Source organism: Zootoca vivipara, chromosome 1, assembly GCF_965207765.1.
Source record: "Zootoca vivipara chromosome 1, rZooViv2.hap1.1, whole genome shotgun sequence".
NCBI classification, from domain to species: domain Eukaryota; kingdom Metazoa; phylum Chordata; class Lepidosauria; order Squamata; family Lacertidae; genus Zootoca; species Zootoca vivipara.
In genome coordinates, this window is record NC_142582.1 from 32,485,127 (window position 1) to 32,502,591 (window position 17,465).

The 17,465-nt window shown below is 43.7% G+C and overlaps 1 protein-coding gene across 2 annotated transcripts; it reads left to right on the forward strand.

The window, feature by feature from the left end:
• The first annotated feature begins 1,004 nt into the window (after window positions 1-1,004).
• Window positions 1,005-11,561, forward strand: RBM43 (RNA binding motif protein 43). Of its 2 annotated transcripts, none has more exons than XM_035131453.3 (4): window positions 1,005-1,160; window positions 6,838-7,036; window positions 7,937-8,031; window positions 10,073-11,561. In XM_035131453.3, the coding sequence occupies exons 1-4, from the start codon at window positions 1,020-1,022 to the stop codon at window positions 10,841-10,843; spliced, it is 1,206 nt and encodes a 401-aa protein (XP_034987344.2). In that variant the 5' UTR covers window positions 1,005-1,019; the 3' UTR covers window positions 10,844-11,561. The 2 variants fall into 2 exon arrangements, with proteins under 2 accessions (XP_034987344.2, XP_034987354.2); XM_035131463.3 differs by having other exon boundaries at window positions 1,086-2,243.
• The last annotated feature ends 5,904 nt before the right edge of the window (window positions 11,562-17,465 follow it).

Below are 17,465 nucleotides of genomic sequence, written 5' to 3' on the forward strand. Positions count from 1 at the left end.
TGTCAATAGTTCTCCCTCTGCCCATTTTACCTTTTCAACAACCCTGTGAGGTAGGTTAGGCTGAGTTTGTGCGTGAGGGAAAGTGGCTTGATAGATTCAGTCCTGAGACTTCTTGTGGAGAACGAAGGAGTTTTGGATCCCGGGGGTCCACCACCCACCCACCCACCCACCCACCCTGTGTCTCCTGGAATAAGGAGCTTCCTATGGGCATACTGGGGTCTTCTACAATGAGACCGTTCTGTCCAGACCCTCCTGTCAAATCTGCCAGTATATCTACAGATTAGAATTGCGCTCTCAAAACATTGCTCTAATTCATCCCTTGATACTTAATGTTTAATGCCTCTTGCTTAACATTCCCACAGTTGTTATTCCTATTCCAGTTTTGCATTTTAAAAAAAAGTATTTCCAGAGGAACAAACCTTTGAAGTTTTTATTAAATAACATTTGAAGTTGCGCACAAAGAGAATTACTGGGATATGTTAAACTGATGCCCACCTCCCAGCTCGAATTAAAAGATGTGGAACAGAAATGGCTCGTGCAGCGTAGTATTTTAACAACTTTTCTGTGCATGCAGTAATGGAAAAAGCTTGGCTGTTTGGATTTCTGCCTGACAGACTAGACGAGACTGCAGCATGGCTGTAAAAGTAAGTACCCTAGAATTGCAAAATTGGAAGGGATCAACGCAGGATCGTCGATCCAACCCCCTGCAGTACAGGAATACTGTGTGCAGCTGTACCAAACGAGGACAGAAATCTGCATCCTTGGGTGTTAGCAGCATGAGCTAACCAGCTCTTGGAAGATTAAATGAGAATTAAATGGAAGTTTATTCATTTATTCATTCACATTTCTAAATCAAAAAAAGACGCCGATAGGCAACGACTACTTCCCTCGTCTCTGTAACGAAAGCATGAGAAACCTTCGGTTCCCGCATTTAATACAAAAAAAGCGAGCGAGGGCTTCTCGACGCCTCTCGGCCCCGCCTAGACAAAGCTGCGTAATGCCTCTCTCGCCTAACCGGAATGAACTACACTTCCCAGCATGCACTCCGCCAACCCGCCTTCCAAGTTTTAGGGGAAGCACCCGACAGAAACGAAAGCAAATGTTTTAGCGTCGCTTCTTCCAGCAGGAACGCTTCGCGAGGAGAGATCTGCGCGACTATGGCAAGTGATCGAGCGTTGCCTTTTTATATCTGCCTTGCTGGCGGGGACTCAGGGAGCAAATGCTGGGTTTTTCTGAAGCTGGCTCTTTGGAAACACTCCGAACCAGGAGCGTTCCCCCGGGGTGGAGTAGTCGCGTCTCTGCCGCCCTCCCTTCCTCTGTAGCTACACCAAATTGCTAAACAGGTTCTGTGCCCGTGTTTTCCAATTTTCGGTGCTTATACTGCATTTTCTTTAAAAAAAGATTTGCCTTGAGAGAGTCTTTAAACCTGTTTTGTTGACCCCCAGCATTACGCTGTCCGTTTTAAAGTTCGGTATAGAGTGCGTAGTTGCTTTGGAAGACGACATGACCTGTCCAACGAAGTGGATGTTGAAGAATCATTGCTTCGACACTTGTGGTCTTTGCTTCTTCCACTACACTGGCATTAGTTCGCCAGTGGGAGATCTCCAGTGGCGGAGTATGCTCCATCTTAGCAAATGCTTAGGGTTTTTTTTTTAAATAAATAAAAAGTCACACCTTGGACGCAGATCAGTAGAATGATAATCTGCATCTGCATAAACTAATTTTAAACCTAGATTGTTGAGAAACTTAAGTCAATTTTTCCAGGAGCCCTTAAGCTCCATATTTTTATGATGCTCACTCAGGAAACTATGTTTAATGGGCCTCTCTTGGTTTCATGCATTGCCTCTGGTAATTTGATAGGCGCCTTTAGTTACCTTAGCAACTGTTTGTGATCAGCGTCACTTGGTTTTTCACTAGCATGAAGAATCAAAAGATCATTGCATATATTTCTGTCTTTGGCTTATACAAAAAGATTTTAAAACACCTCTTCATCCCCAGTACCAGGCCGGCTTGGATAGCACTGCAATAAACCTATGGACATAAGATGAGGGCCCTAAGAGCAGGAGTATGCAGAAGCTAGAAAAGGATCTGCAGGGATTTTCAGTAGATTGGTTTCTGACTCCCAACTGTTTAACAATAGCAAAAGAAAAAAGTTGTTTTTTCACCAGTGGGCATTCTCAGACATATCAGGAAATTCAAGGCTGCACTGTTAGAGTTGGAAAAACTGGACTGTTTGCAATAAGGTAAGAGATGGGGAAATAGGTGTTGTGTGGTAACATTTGCTTGAGACTTGCAGGTATAGGGAGGTATACAAATTTTATTAATAATATTAATCATAATAGCTTGATGCAACATCTTATAACCTCTCTGCAAACAAGTCAGCTGACAAACTCTAACCTCATTGCAAATTTTAGTCAACCTGATCAGGTTGAATGGTAAATAAGTATATCTGGAAGCGACCTAAATTAGAGAGTTGAAATGAAGCATAGGCAACCTGGCCACCTTACCTCCCCCTTTCTGTCTCTGATGGATGGCAATAAACAGTAAACACAGTTCCATCATAGCTGATGAACTTTAGGCTAATGATGATGAGGAGGAGTTAAACATTTGAATCTCACACTTTCTCCAGCTAACTCGAGTGGTGTTGTAGCCCCACAGCCACGCTGTGTAGTACCGTTAGATTGAGAGATTGTACATTTTCCAAAGTAATTCAGTGAGTTTAATTGCTGAGTGGAGATTTGAACCTGGGTTTCCAGCAGGAAGTCCCAGTAATCTAACCAAGGCATCCCAGTTGCTACTAGCATTCCTTTGTCCTTCCCTTGCTTTCAGTGGAAAAAGGTTCTCTCAGTGGCTTGCATATGTAAGAGCAATAACCGACAAGGCAGTTTGTTGCAGTCCTTTGTTTTCTGGGTTGCCCCTGGTTGCCTTCTCCTGCTCTGAATGCTTTTCCTGTACATATATGCTTCCTATTCTCAGGTCCCTCACTGACCCACTGGGCAGTCATATGTGTGTGTGTGTGTGTGTGTGTGTGTGTGTAGTTGTGTTTCTGCATTCTTGCATACGTAGGTAACGTTGCTGCAATATGCTTCCTCGCCCCACCCCGCCCCACCCTCCAGAAAAAGGTGTGCAGGTGTACTCCAGTTCTAATTACCAAAAAGTATCTGGAGTGCGAGAGAGAAATAAATTTCTGCTGTTAGGGATAGGGGGAAAAAAAATCTGGGCGAGGAATCTTGAAATGTTAACCAAGATGAAAGACACTGTAGAATGTCAAGACTTCCGTTGTGTGAAGTGTTAGAAACTGAGATATGAAAGCTAGAAGCTAAATGACACCTTATACCTAGGTTATGGGCACAACAACAGAATGTCTAGGCGCACAATAATACAAAGCTGAAAATGAATGAACTGCAGCTAAAATATTATGTTCATTTCCCACAAAATATTATTTTCATTTTCCCCCTGACCGCACCTCTAATTTTCTTAAGAGGGTCTCTTCTCCGGTCTTCAGAGAATAGCTGGAAGTGGGGAGGCAGAAAAAGGTCCTCCTTTCCTTCCACTCTGCAGTTTTAATATGAAATCTTAGGCGCAGTACTGCGCCCAGAGCTCAGAAACTGTTCACGCTAATGAAATTCCCTGTTGCAAAACATGCCTAGAACAATGGGAGTTTTGAACACTGGTTGCATGGGAGTTAATTCCTGTTCAATGAGGTACTTTTCCACTAAAGATGAGTAGGACACAAGTAGGGAAAGGATGATGTGTGGACTGTACAAGCTACTTGTGGTACTTATGGGTACATATCACATGAAGCACAGCTAATGCATACGTATACTTAGAGAGAGTAGAAACCAGCAATCAGTCTTAAAAGTTTCCAGCATATTGGATCAAACTCTGCAGAGAGTGGATCATTTGCATTCTCTCGCTGTATAAGTAACCCAAAGGACAAACTGCATGGCAATGCTAATACTAATTTTACTGCGTGACTGTCAGCTACAGATAACTGCTACTGCTTATGCCTCTTTATAAGATTAGAGCTGCCACATGGGAAGTTTGAAGAGTGCAGTATATGGTAAGCAGGGCATTTCATTCCACCTAGAATACCTCATTGAAGAGCTATTGCACTTCATTTACATTGCCTCAAGAAAGCTCCAAAAACTTCCTTTCTGTGTTTCTCATCACTCTCTAACTTGTTTTGCATTCTTTCTTCAGCCCATGGATTCATCAGTTTTAGGAGGGTATCCACTGGTGGGTTTTTTTTGTTTGTTAAATATACTTTTTAAAAGGATAAGTATAGTAATAGGAGGAGAAGTGTTGAAATGTAGATCCAGTCTGGCTGTAGGTTTGATTTTTGATTTTGATTTTGCCTCAAATGTGCCCTGGCTTATTTTTTTGGCTGGTCATATATTCCTGCACTTGTGTAGGTTTTGGTGGTTAGTGGCAGCAAATCTTGTCAGAATTAGTACTGGAATGTATGTGCACTCCATTGTAGAGTTTTGCTTGCTTATTGGAGAGAGAGTGGATAAGGTGGGTATGTCAAGCCTGGCAGACTAGTTTTCCCTATCTCTCTGGCTTCTCTGACTTTTTAAGGATTGCCAGATCTGAGTATGGCTGACCCGAGTCCTCTGGTATGATCCAAAGGGGTTCCGTCCTTCCATCTGTTTGTCTGTCCGCCTTTCCTTCCTTCTTTCCTTTTATCTTTCATCATTCCCAAGGTAAGGGATGAGGCCAGAGGTGCAGAGAACATGTCATTGAGCCATCTGGGCCCCTGCATGGAGTTGGAGGGTCAAGGATGTGTTGGGAGGGAGGGAGGAAGTTTGCTTGTCTTGGCATTAGACTTTTTGTGCCCAACCTGTGCGCCCAAGCACATGAGCTACATGGAGAAGTCAGAAAGGAATCTTTCTGCCAGCTTTTCTCCTCCCACAGGCATGAGGACCAGATGCTTGACTTTCAATAGAAAGCCAGTAAAAGGCAGACAGAGCCCTGGAGTCCTGCATGCCAGGTATCAAGATATCGCAGGACAAACAAACCTATGTGTGGAATATGCTAGCTTTTTATTTCAAAATCCAGGGTATATGGGGAAGCGTAGTACTCCTGGTGGGGACACGTAGCACTCTTTTTGAGGTAGTTGGTCCACTTTTGGTCCCCACCCTGCACACAGCTCTCACCTGTGACCCTGGGGAGGTCACCACACAGTGATTTGACTTCACCCCTGGAAGCGCACTCCATTGTTTCTTGAGACAGATGGATGCCAACAGCAAGAATTGAATACAGCCGTTTCTAGCATTCACCTTGGCCTCCCTCCCCACACCCTGGTTTTCTGACTGGCATAAATATATTTCTCAGAGAGGGAAAAATTAAAACCAGCCTAATCAGCTGCCAGACAACAGCAGTGGGGGGAGGAGGGAAAGCTATTTTTCTAGGAGGGGGTTTTAGGGTATGGAAAGGAAATGCCCATAAATACCTGTGGTTTAAAAAAATAAAATAAAAATCTGCTTCCTTTCCCAGCGCTTCTAATACTGGGTAGCTTTAGCATACTCCGGAATCAAAAGTTTTGTGTCCCTTTTGTAGGAAATGTATACTTTTTTTGTGCATTCTGCAGTTTCCATTCTGCAAGCGCACGATAAAAGTGCAGTGCTTTAGGAGAAAGGGATATAATGGCCATTGCATAAGTGAATGCTTCCAGCACTATTTAGCATGAAGTGTGTTAAAAATAGTCTTTGTGTCGTCTTGGATTAAAGGTTTGTGGATAAGGTTGCTGAGCTGTCTGTTTGAGTCTGCTTCTTCACTCCTTTTAGAAACAGGAGACAGCGATGGTAATCATAGTTCTGATTTCTTGTCATTTTTGAACATATATATTTTTTAAAAAGAGCCCTCCTACAGCAGTGCTTGCAGGCTGTAGCACAACTGCGCTGCCCTGTCTCCTTTCTGAAGCAGGAACCCAAGGAATAGACATTAAGTGCATTGTACAGAGATTTGATGCAAAGTTAGCTTAGGTTGCAAGATGTCAGCAATTATTGACAGTTCTTCCTATCATCGCCTCAATACTGGCACACCAAATTATGTACAAAATGATCCTCTCCTCCATACTAAAGCCATGTCACTCCTGGTGGGGAATGGTGAGATCTACTGCTTTAATAATAATAATAATAATCATCATCATCATCATCTGACTCCCCTTTGCAAACCACCCTCCACACCCTCATTCATGTTCTTTTGCAGGTTAACCTTTTCTCTACAGGTACACAGGCGCTGCTACGTCAAGGCTGCTGTTGAAGGGTCGGAAAGGAATTTTCCTGCATTGGCAGGTTTTGCCTTTCCCGTAGCAATACGTCACGACTTTGGCGGTGTCAGGCCTTGGGCGGGATTCTTTGGCGATTTTCCTAGAGGGAGGGGCGTGAGGCGGAGACCTCACCCCCTTGCGACAACAAGATTGGGGTATTGGGGGAAGCGTTGACCATACCAATAGGCGTCATCACTTCCCCCTTCCAGCAGCGGCGAACGGGGAGCGGGCTCTCTCTGCTTGAACAAATGTTCTCCAGAGCTAGCCCCAACCCCCATACATGTGGATAACCCCGAAGCCTCCCAGAACCCCGGCTGGGGACTGGGAAGGATAACGCCCAATGCCAGAGCCAAGGTCTCCCTACATCTGAATCTTAATAAAGTTGTGGCCAATTTGAATCCCATAGCACGTTGTTATGCGTCTTTATTCCGCTCAGTGGGTCGCCGGGTTTTTGGGGGGACTCCGTCTGTCCACGCAAACTTAAATTTGGCAGTGGATGCGGCCGAATCCCTCCTTAGTGACAGTCTGACAGCGCTTTCAGTATCCCTTGTGTTTCTTCACAGGCCACCGCACAAGCTGCCAAGCCAAAAAGAACCATTGTGGTCTGCGGTGTTCCAGATGACGCCCTAAGTGACGACGTCATGGCTGACATATTGATGATTCATTTTCAAAAGGCAAAGAATAAGGGGGGCGATGTGGAGGATGTTGTCTACCCAACATCAATGGAAGGAGTGGCATATGTAACGTTTGAAGATGAACGAGGTAATGTCAGAGGAAGGAAATTAGAGTTTTGGGTCCTTAACCGTAAAGCAGAATTCATGCTCTGTAAAACTCCTGCGTTCTTGACGCCCTGGCTCGGCGTACTCTGGGTTTGAAACCTCTCACCGTGTATAAGGTCACCTGCCGTTCGTCAGACATATACAGGTGAAACTCGAAAAATTAGAATATCGTCGAAAAGTGCATTTATTTCAGTAACACAACTTAAAAGGTGAAACCAATATATGAGATAGATGCATGACATGCAAAGCAAGATATGCCAAGCCTAGATTTGTTGTAACTGTAATTATTTGTCGTTAGGCGGGTCAATTATCAATGGAATGTAATTAATGAAATGTAATAGCAATGTTTATTTTTGTATTATTGTAAGTATTTGTTTTATTACTGTGGAATTTCCAAAAGAAAACATTTGTAAAAATTAAAAGAAAAATAAAAAATAGTAAGTTGCATTACTGAAATAAATGCACTTTTTGACGATATTCAAATTTTCCGAGTTTCACCTGTAAATGCAGCGAGGCTTTAGAGAGAGAGCATTTGCGTGGGTGTTGTAAACTACTTGCACAGGAACGAAACGTATAGTAATCTACCTGGCAGATGAAAAAATTGCAGCTAAGCCTCAGGGGGAGTAAAATTGCTGCCAATTAATCTTCTAAAGAGACAGGCTGCCGTCGTTCTCCTCAGAGCAATTTTTGCACGATGCAAAAAAAGTATCAGGAGACAAGTATCGAACACTGGGGGCGGGGGAAGGAATCCCAGAGGGAAACTACCAACGAGAGGTACCCCCCCTTCCTCCCACAAAATCGAGGTATTCCGGGAATCAGGTTGGCAACAAAGAATTCTGACTTTTACTTTTTTCTACAAGACAAAATCTGAATTCCTTCTCAGATGCAGAAAATGTTCTCAGGAAAGGCGACCACAGCCTAGAGGACAAGAGGCTGCTTGTGGGTTATCCCTTGAAAGTGTCGTCATACGGAAAAAGCGTAAGTTACCCCAGCTCGAGTTTTCTTCTTCTTAGAATCTCCAGCCTTGCAGTTGTTTATTTTATTTATTTATGAAACTTATTAGTCACGTCTCACTTGAAGGTCTCCAACTGACTTAACGCTAAATAAAAATATATGCAGATACATAATACCATAGAGAGAGAGAAATGGGGGCCTGGGGGGAGTTGTGAAGTGGCAGATGTCACCAAGGAGCTCTTTTTTGCCAGGAGGTCAGTACCTTTGCTCTTTGTTAAATTTCAGCTGAGATAAGCATCTTGTGATTAATATTCCCTCTTTGGTTTCAGCCTGTTGTATGCAACACGTGAGAGGATTTTACAGGTCACCTAGTCCATCTGAGGCATGCGCTGCCATCCGAAAAAAATCATCTTACCCTGTCTTAATTATACCATGCCAGGGTCCCACAGAGTATCATTGCAGTGTGACCTATAGGGCCAGTTACATTAACACTGGAGAATCATATCTCTCCTTATTAAGCCCAAGATATGCACAAACCTTTTACCCTGCACGCGGCCCCTTCACACCTCCAATCTAAACTAGGAAGTTTCTCCTTGGCCAGAGTTCTTCGTTCAAATCAGGAAATTATGGTTACAGTCGTACCTTGGAAGTAGAATGGAATCTGTTCCAGAAATCCGTTTGATTTCCAAAACATTCGAAAACCAAAGCACAGTTCCTGCAGCCAATCGGAAGCTGCAGAAGCCCCATCGGATGTTTGGCTTTCGAAAATAGTTTGCAAACCGGAACAGTCACTTCCGAGTTTGCGACGTTTGGGAGCCAAAACGTCCAGGAACTAAGCTGTTTGACTTCCAAGGTACGACTGTACTAGCTTCAGAACAGGCCAGATGCTAAACCATGGTTTGAAGTTGGTTTAACTCACATGATAACCTGAACTGGCTCATTCGATCAAAATATATTCCATAGTGGAGTAGTGGTTAGAGGAGAAATGGACCAGGAATTTAGATACCAGGGTTCAAATTCAGACTCGGCTGTGAAACTCACTGGGTGACCCTAACCATGAAAAGTTATTGTGAAGATAAAATGCAGAGGGTGAAAACCATCTGTGTCACCTTGAGCTCCTTGAAGAAGAGATGGCCTATAATGTAGTGCATAAGTATTATAAACTTTTGTGGACTGGAACTCACTGGCTGCACACCCTGTTTGTCTCTAAGAAACCATGAGACTTCCTTTTGTGTGTATGTCCGGCAGTGTTCAGCATGCATTTCATTCATTCATTCATTCATTCATTCATTCATTCATTCACTCACTCTTAATAACATAATCAGGACAGTTTGTACTACTATGTGTTTCATTTTCTTCTGATTTCATCATCTACAGTTCTCCACCCCCGCAATGCATCTGTAGAAGTGGACTACAGTCCATGAAAGCTTATGCCTTCATTTGTTAGTTTTTAAGGTGCCACAAGACTCCTGGCTGGTTTTGCTGCAAAGGACTAAAACAGCTGCCCCTCTGGGAATACAGCGTCGTTATTATAACAATACAGCACAGTGAATGTCCATGTCATTGTGTAAATAATAATAACTGTAGATCTCTTCTCCATAAAGCTTACAGTCTAATGTTTCACAGAGAAGGGGCAACTGAGGAGTTGAGTGATGGGAGTGATGAGTAGATTATCAATGGCTACTGACCATAATGGCTATGTTCTGCCTCCTGATGTCAGGCAGTGTATGTCCCTGAATGCCTAGGAATCACAAGTGGGTAGAGTATTGTAGCACTCAGGTTCTTGTTTTGGGCTTCCCATGACATCTAGTTGGGCACTGTGAGAACAGTGCTTCTGGAATAGATGGGGCAGTCATCTGATCCAGCAGGGCTCGTCTTAAGTCTAATAAGGTATCAGTGTAAAGAAATGCACACAGGTGCCTGTAACCTAAAAGTCTAGTGTTGCCTTTCAGTTATGATCTCTCTCTCTCTCTCTCTCTCTCTCTCTCTCTCTCTCTCTCTCTCTCTCTCTCCCTCTCTCCCTCCCTCCCTCCCTCCCTCCCTCCCTCCCTCCCTCCCTCTCTAGATTTTTACCTGCATGACATGCATCCTCAACTTGTCCCCATTTGGAGAGAAATACAACTTGGAAAGTCTGGTGCAAGACTTCAAGAAGAAGTTCCCAAATTTGAGCTTTGGGCCATTACAGACTAACGGGCTAATAAGTGTACAGGGTCCATTTTTAGCCATCAGCGCCCTCCAAAAGAATATCTTATTAAACATAAAGCATTCCCTTTCAGAACAACATGTTGCAAGAAATCTAAAAGCGTCAGATCACAGGCCTGGTACAAGACAGGCAAACAGCGGATTATCCTCAGAGCTGAAAAATAATTTTGTGCAAAATGCAAGCAAGGAGGAGGGACTAGCTGTTGCCCTTGACACCGATACATATCACTACATGAGAACATTTAGAGAAGAGTTTTACCAAAGGAGTCTAAAAGAATGTGGTGTCACTAGTTATGCTGCTGTAGATGGGGAGGTCACCACCATATATCTAGAGAGTGACAACACAAAACCAGGTTCCAGATCGTTAAGACATGCAAAAGAGAGGGTTGATGTCTTGTTGGCAGGATTATATGGCTTTCTGCGTAAAGAAAGATTGTCACATGAAAGGTGCAGCAACTCTGAGAAACGGAGACGTGAGCGTACATGTGAGATGTTAAGGAGCCAGTATCCAAACGTTCTGGTTCTAGAATACCCAACCCACATTGATATTATAGGGTCCTCCTCAGACATTTATGAGTTTGCAAAACAAGTAAATAAAATGATGGGAAATGCCCCCAGAGAACCTTGGAGATAGGCAGATGGTTATTTTGATCTCTTGAGGGCAGACCTAGATTTTATGTTTGGCACAGGAGCTGCCACCAAAAACAGCAACCTTCTATTGTGTTCTCTGCTTGTAGCATTTTATGCACACTTGGTAGTGTTGTGGTGTTGTTGTATCGCCTGTTTCCCGACCCCTGCACCGCATCAGTGGTCAACAGAAGTGGTAAAATTGCACAGGGCAAGTGGCGATAAGGAAAAGTGAAAGAGCTTTACACAAGGCTCATTTTTGGCGGAAATACTGTGTTGACCATAATGGTTAGTTCTACACTGACAATAAAGTGAGCTGAAACATATTGACAGTAACAGTGAAAGGAGAGCTGCTGCCTAATGGAAAAGCTGAAAGTAGAACAGTTTAGCAACTTGTGGTTGTTGTTTTTTTTAGCCTATAGGTGTGACCTTTTCAGTGTGTCCCTCAGGATTTCAACACACTACTTAATAGAGCGGTTTTGCTTTCTGAAAGTTTTTGTTTCTTCCTAGCCTTTTTCTCTGGTCAAAACAACCCAGCATTCTCAGCAAGTTCCTGCTCACCTGAGAGCTTTCTTCAATGTTCCTGTTATATAGAAGGTGATGTCATAGTTTAGTGTGGGCAGCTGAAGCTGTTTTCTGTGTTTGACAATGAGACCTGGAAACGAGATTTCTTCATGATGTATATAGTGCAGTATCACTGGATTAAAGCTGGCTCTGTTGGTCAATTTGTTTCATGTTAGTCCTTTTTGTGCATCAAACAAAATGATCTGTATCTCTCATACCATGAGTTTTATAGCACAGGGGTGGTTAACCCATGGAACCCTCTCCCTTGTCGCTGAGCTTACAGCTCCTACCATCCTGACTGTTGCCCATGTTCGCAGGTAGTGATGGGAATCTCAACAACATAAGTAGCTGTCTCAGGATCTGATCATTGGTTCATGCAGGCCAAAGTTATCAACACTGGCAAGAGCTCTGCAGGGTTTTCAGGCAGCGGTCTCTTCCTTTAAAGGAAGGCATTTGCTCTTGCCCCTTCCCTTTTCTCCGACTGCGAATCCAGAGCTGAAAGAAATGTGGAGGGTGTGTGTGCTGTTTTACTCAAGGGATTTGCTGGGAGGTCACTTCAAGGGAGATTGTTGAGGAGCTGGATATGGGTCTCCACCCAGCCCCTCTGCCTCTCATTTAGAGTAGGTCTCCAGGGGAAAAAATAGTTTCTGATTTGAAATGTGGCACTCAAAATATGTGATGATGATGAATTGCATGTGTGAATTGGTTCCAATCAAGATTCCAATGGATAAGGAATGTGGCTGTTGGAAATGGCACATTGGAGTTTGCAGGGTATTTTAGGTCCCCAACAGAAATAATAATGATATATATTTTTTATTTGTACTCCACCCATCTGGCTGGGTTGCCCCAGCCACTCTGAGCAGCTCCCAACAAATATAAAAGCATAATATCCCTATACAGGGCAGTCTTCAGATGTCAAATGTTCTCCATGGGCCTGATAGGCAATGAACCAGCACAATAAAATCCAAAGGCCCAGAGCATTTGCAGGGATTTAAATATAGGGATTTTTCCCCCTAGGAAGAAAATGCATCTTCTCTCAACTGCCTGCATCTGTTCCCCATAGAGGGCATTTCCAAGTTAATATTACTCATGATATCACTGGAAAAGGTGTACAGGGATTCCGAAACCTGTCCAGAGCTGTTAGGGACCTGCAGCAGACAAAGCTGCATTTATCCCCTGTCCCCCCCCCAAATAATTTTTATTCATTTTAAAACAACATACAAAAATATGCCAAAAAAGAAATATATATATATAATATGTTAATCTTGTTTCTTAACTTTGTAGACTTCCTCACACCCCCCTCATTGAGTTCGTTATTATAACTAGCATCCATCCCCTGCTATGACTATGAGGGATGCGGGTGGCGCTGTGGGTTAAACCACTGAGCCTAGGGCTTGCCGATCAGAAGGTCAGCGGTTCGAATCCCCGCGACGGGGTGAGCACCCGTTGCTCGGTCCCAGCTCCTGCCCACCTAGCAGTTGGAAAGCACCTCAAAGTGCAAGTAGATAAATAGGTACCGCTCCAAGTGGGAAGGTAAACGGCTTTTCCGTGTGCTGCTCTGGTTCGCCAGAAGCAGCTTTGTCATGCTGGCCACATGACCTGTACACTGGCTCCCTCAGCCAATATGCGAGATGAGCGCCGCAATCCCAGAGTCGGTCACGACTGGACCTAATGGTCAGGGGTCCCTTTACCTTTAGACTATATATGACTGAGAAACACCATGCTTTTTAGTCTGCTTTGAGAAACTACCAGCATGAGCTAGGAAAAAATATATGGAGAATTAGTCTGTGTTGATACATGGCTTGTGATGCTCCTTTATACCAAGGGTGGATTTGACTCTTCTTTTCTCTGCCCTTCACTAAAGAAGCATACAGTGGAACCTCGGTTTATGAACACCTCGGTTTATGAATTTTCGGTTTATGAACGCCGCAGACCCATCTGGAACGGATTAATTCACTTTCCATTACTTTTAATGGGAAAGTTCGCTTCAGTTTATGAACGCTTCAGTTTATGAACAGACTTCCGGAACCAATTACACCCATGTTTCAGTTTATGAACGCTTCAGTTTAAGTACTCCACAGACCCGTCTGGACGGATTAATCCACTTTCCATTACTTTCAATTGAAAAGTTTGCTTCAGTTTATGAACGGTTACTCCGTGGACCGTCTGGAACGGATTAATCCACTTTCCATTACTTTCAATGGGAAAGTTCGCTTCAGTTTATGAACGCTTCAGTTTATGAACACACTTCCGGAACCAATTGTGTTCATAAACCGAGGTACCACTGTATAGCCATCTGGCAAAGGAACACAGGGAAGGAAGGCTGGGACATTGCAAGTGTCATAAAAACAAAAAGCACAAGAGGGAGCCAAATACCGTCCAGCTCACAAAATGTTTCCCAGCTCACAAAACCCGAATCCCTATAGATGTTCAGCTAAATCCTCATACATTTGGAATTTCATTTCTCCTCTGGAACTGCCACTGTGTAAAGTGCCGAAGAGGGAAATTGTGTATATACTGTAATTAAAAGCACCTTCCAATGGAGACAGTACTATCCAATCAAAAAGACCTTGTCTTTTTATGCATGTTACATCTACGTGTTAGAAAGGTGAAAGACATCAGCGGCTTCCAAGATTGTATTTGGTTCTCCTTTTATTTGCAAAGGGGAATCGCCGTGAGCGCACATACTCTGTGGAAAAGGTTACGCTCAGAAATTCAGGCAGTGATCCTAAATGCACCTAATGAATTATGTTGAACTTTGGGCTTATTTCTGAGCAAACATACTTCGTATTGCACTGTTTGCAACAACCCCTGTGAGATACTTGTGAAACTGGATTGTAAAAGATTCCTGCACACATACAGCATGCAAACAATATGAAGAAAGGAAAGGTTCTATAAAAAGACCTCCTTTCCTCAATGCTCTATTATGTTAGGTGCCTATGTTTTTGATAGTTGTACTGCACAATCCTCATGTCTGTTCAGGAGCAAGTTCTGTTGAACTCAGTAGGGCTTACTCCCTGGTGGTACATGCCACTCCATTCTCCGTGTTGCAAGAGATCCCAGGGGTTCTGGTTCCTTAGAATGAAGGTTGACAGAGACACTGTGGTGTCTTTAGGACAGGCATCCTCAAACTCAGCCCGCCAGATGTTTTGGTACTACAATTCCCATCACCCCTGACCACTGGTCCTGTTAACTAGGGATGATGGGAGCTGTAGTCCCAAAATATCTGGAGGGCCAATTTGGGGGATGCCTGCTTTAGGACATATGGGGTTTTATTTTCACACATGTATACAACGGGAACGTAAAATGGAAGGGCCCACAACATTGACGCCCAGGCAGATCTTCTTTCTCCATTAGTCACAGCTTTGGTTTCCAGCTTGCTCACACACAACTCTCCTGACTTTTGTTCTCCTACCTAGCAGTTAGCTGGGAGGGAGAACCACCCATTTTTATGACACCGAGTAACTTCTGTGGTTATGTTGATTATGGTTCTTAAGTAGTCAGCCAATGCCATTGCCTAGACAAAGGTAGGGTTGCCAGACTCAATAGTGGACAGGACTTCTGTGCCTTTAATTGCCCTGCTCTCTTTTGAGTCTGGAAACTTTAAAGAGAAACCAGCAGACCCTTTGTTTAATTTCCAAGCAAAGGGTCTGCTGGTTTCTCTTTAAGGTTTCCAGACTCAAGAGAGAGCAGGGCAATTAAAGGCACAGAAGTCCTGTCCACTATTGAGTCTGGCAACCCTAGACAAAGGGTCGAGTTTGGCAAGCTTGCTCTCATACACTCTATGCCAGGCACCCCCAAACTCAGCCCTCCAGATGTTTTGGGACTACAATTTGCATCATCCCTGACCACTGGTCCTGTTGGCTAGGGATGATGGCAGTTGTAGTCCTAAAACATATTTAGGGCTGAGTTTGGTGATGCCTGCTCTATGCCTACAGATACCGTAGATCAGGCATGTCAAACCTGCGGCCCTCCAGATGTTTTGGACTACAATTCCCATCTTCCCCAACCACTGGTCCTGCTAGCTAGGGATCATGGGAGTTGTAGGCGAAAACATCTGGAGGGCCGCAGGTTTGACATGCCTGCCATAGATTATTCCAAGAGCTGGAAGGGTCTCAGGACATCATCTAGAACAGGCACCCCCAAACTCGGCCCTCCAGATGTTTTGGGACTACAATTCCCATCATCCCTGACCACTGGTCTGTTAGCTAGGCATGATGGGAGTTGTAGTCCCAAAACATCTGGAGGGCTGAGTTTGGAGATGCCTGATCTAGAATGACCTCGCCCAACTCATAACACAAGCAAGTGGGGTTAGGATTGCAGTCACAGGCAATTAGCTGGACCCAACCAGTTAGCAGGAAGTATTTTGCATTTGCTCTTCTGGTACAGAGAAATTATTTCATTTTTTGTGTATTGTTTAGTTAGTTAGTTAGAAGGAGTTGTTGTTGTTTCCCTGCCCTAGGCAGTTTTATGAAGGGTAAGCTAAAAATATTTTAAATAAATAACAACCTGGGTGGGCTGCTGCCTGGCAATGTTAATGACAGTGAGCAGCAATTTTGGTAGCAACATCTACAGTTATAGGTTGTTCAGAACGAGAATGAGCTCCAATCATGAACAACATGTTTATACAGCAAATGCTTAGAGAATAACCCCATTTGCTTTGCACAGTTGTAATCCGCCCTCTGTGGCTGCCCATTTTTTGTTTTACTTTTTTAAAACCCGGGACTGCTCTGTGCATGTGAGAAATGGACTTTCCAAATCCAATGTCAACAGCCAAATGCTTGCTTAGCCTGTGAGCAAGTCCCACTGATATACATAGGATTGCACTGTTAATGTTGGCTGAGCAGTGGTATGGAAAATCAGAACCACAAATTATTTCTTTTCCAGCAGGAGATATTGCAGTGGGGGTGGGGTGGGGTGACTGTCAGGAAATTTTGATGGGGGAAAGCGTTAAACCCTCTCACCTGTGCCATGGTTCAGATCTGTGTTGACCACCAGTGCAACTCCTTTTTCTAAATAAAAAGATGCCAGTTCTAACCATGTTAATTCGCTGCTTTTAATGTACTGTATCACGGTCTGGTTTTCAGGTGAGCCGTTTACAAATTCTCCATCCAAGTAGGTTAGCACTATAACAAGCAGTGAGTGACTTTGACTGGCAGCCAAAGAGAATGTCCAGAGAAGGCTGGCAAACGTTCCCTTTGTGATGTTTGTGTTTTATGATCTGCCTCTGCCTTTTTTTATTAAAAAAAACAACAACAGCTAGCTGGGGTTGTGTTGCCACTTTGCAGGGAAAAAGGAGCCCCTCCCATCTTGTGGAGGCAAGAGTTTCACGTGGTACACCTTAAGAATGCAAAAGAAGTCCTTTTTCAAGTGCTCCCCTTTGATGGTAAATGTTATTTTTGTTAACAGGAGGAGGAATGACTTTGCACCGAATTAAATTAACTCTGCAAAGCAGCTGAACTGTTTGCTCTTCCTCCTCATGCAGAGGGTGTGCACTCCTACAACTGCTCTAAACTTAGATGTACTTTTCAAACAGATACCACAGGTGGTTGGCTTCTGACAAGGGAAACTTGAGCAATTGCTCGGGAAGAATGGATTGCACGCTGCAGGATGTGTGAGTCGGCTTCCTACACTCTGCCTGATTTGGACGGAGGAGATGCATTCCAATCAGACTCTCTCTGGGAGGCCTGTCATTTATTACATGGGCAGCTCTGCTGGAAAAAATAGCGCAGAACCCCACAGTGCTAACGGTGATACAGTCATGAATAAAACGGCGTACTGTACATCTAGTAAAATAATAGCTGATGAACAAGGGAGCACCTGGGATTGATTTCATGACATGTGGAATCAGTAAACATTGGGGGAAAATAGCGACCTCTTTACCGCTTACTGGACTGGTAAAATTCACACAATACCTATCATGAACAAATAACTGCATTTCACTTTCTAACTAGAATGCTTATAACAGCAAGAACTGGTCTAATATTAAATGCATGGACCCTCAAGTTCCAGCAGGGGATCGGTGAATATAGACAATCTGTTTACCTATTTGCATGGTGCTAGGT

What these genes read in the sequence shown, in the direction of transcription:
- RBM43 (XM_035131453.3), top strand. Translation starts at nt 1,020, where the DNA reads ATGAACTACACTTCCCAGCATGCACTCCGCCAACCCGCCTTCCAAGTT. An exon ending in GAGAGATCTGCGCGACTATG is followed by an intron (nt 1,161 to 6,837) that starts GCAAGTGATCGA and finishes GTTTCTTCACAG; the next exon opens with GCCACCGCACAAGCTGCCAA. An exon ending in AACGTTTGAAGATGAACGAG is followed by an intron (nt 7,037 to 7,936) that starts GTAATGTCAGAG and finishes ATTCCTTCTCAG; the next exon opens with ATGCAGAAAATGTTCTCAGG.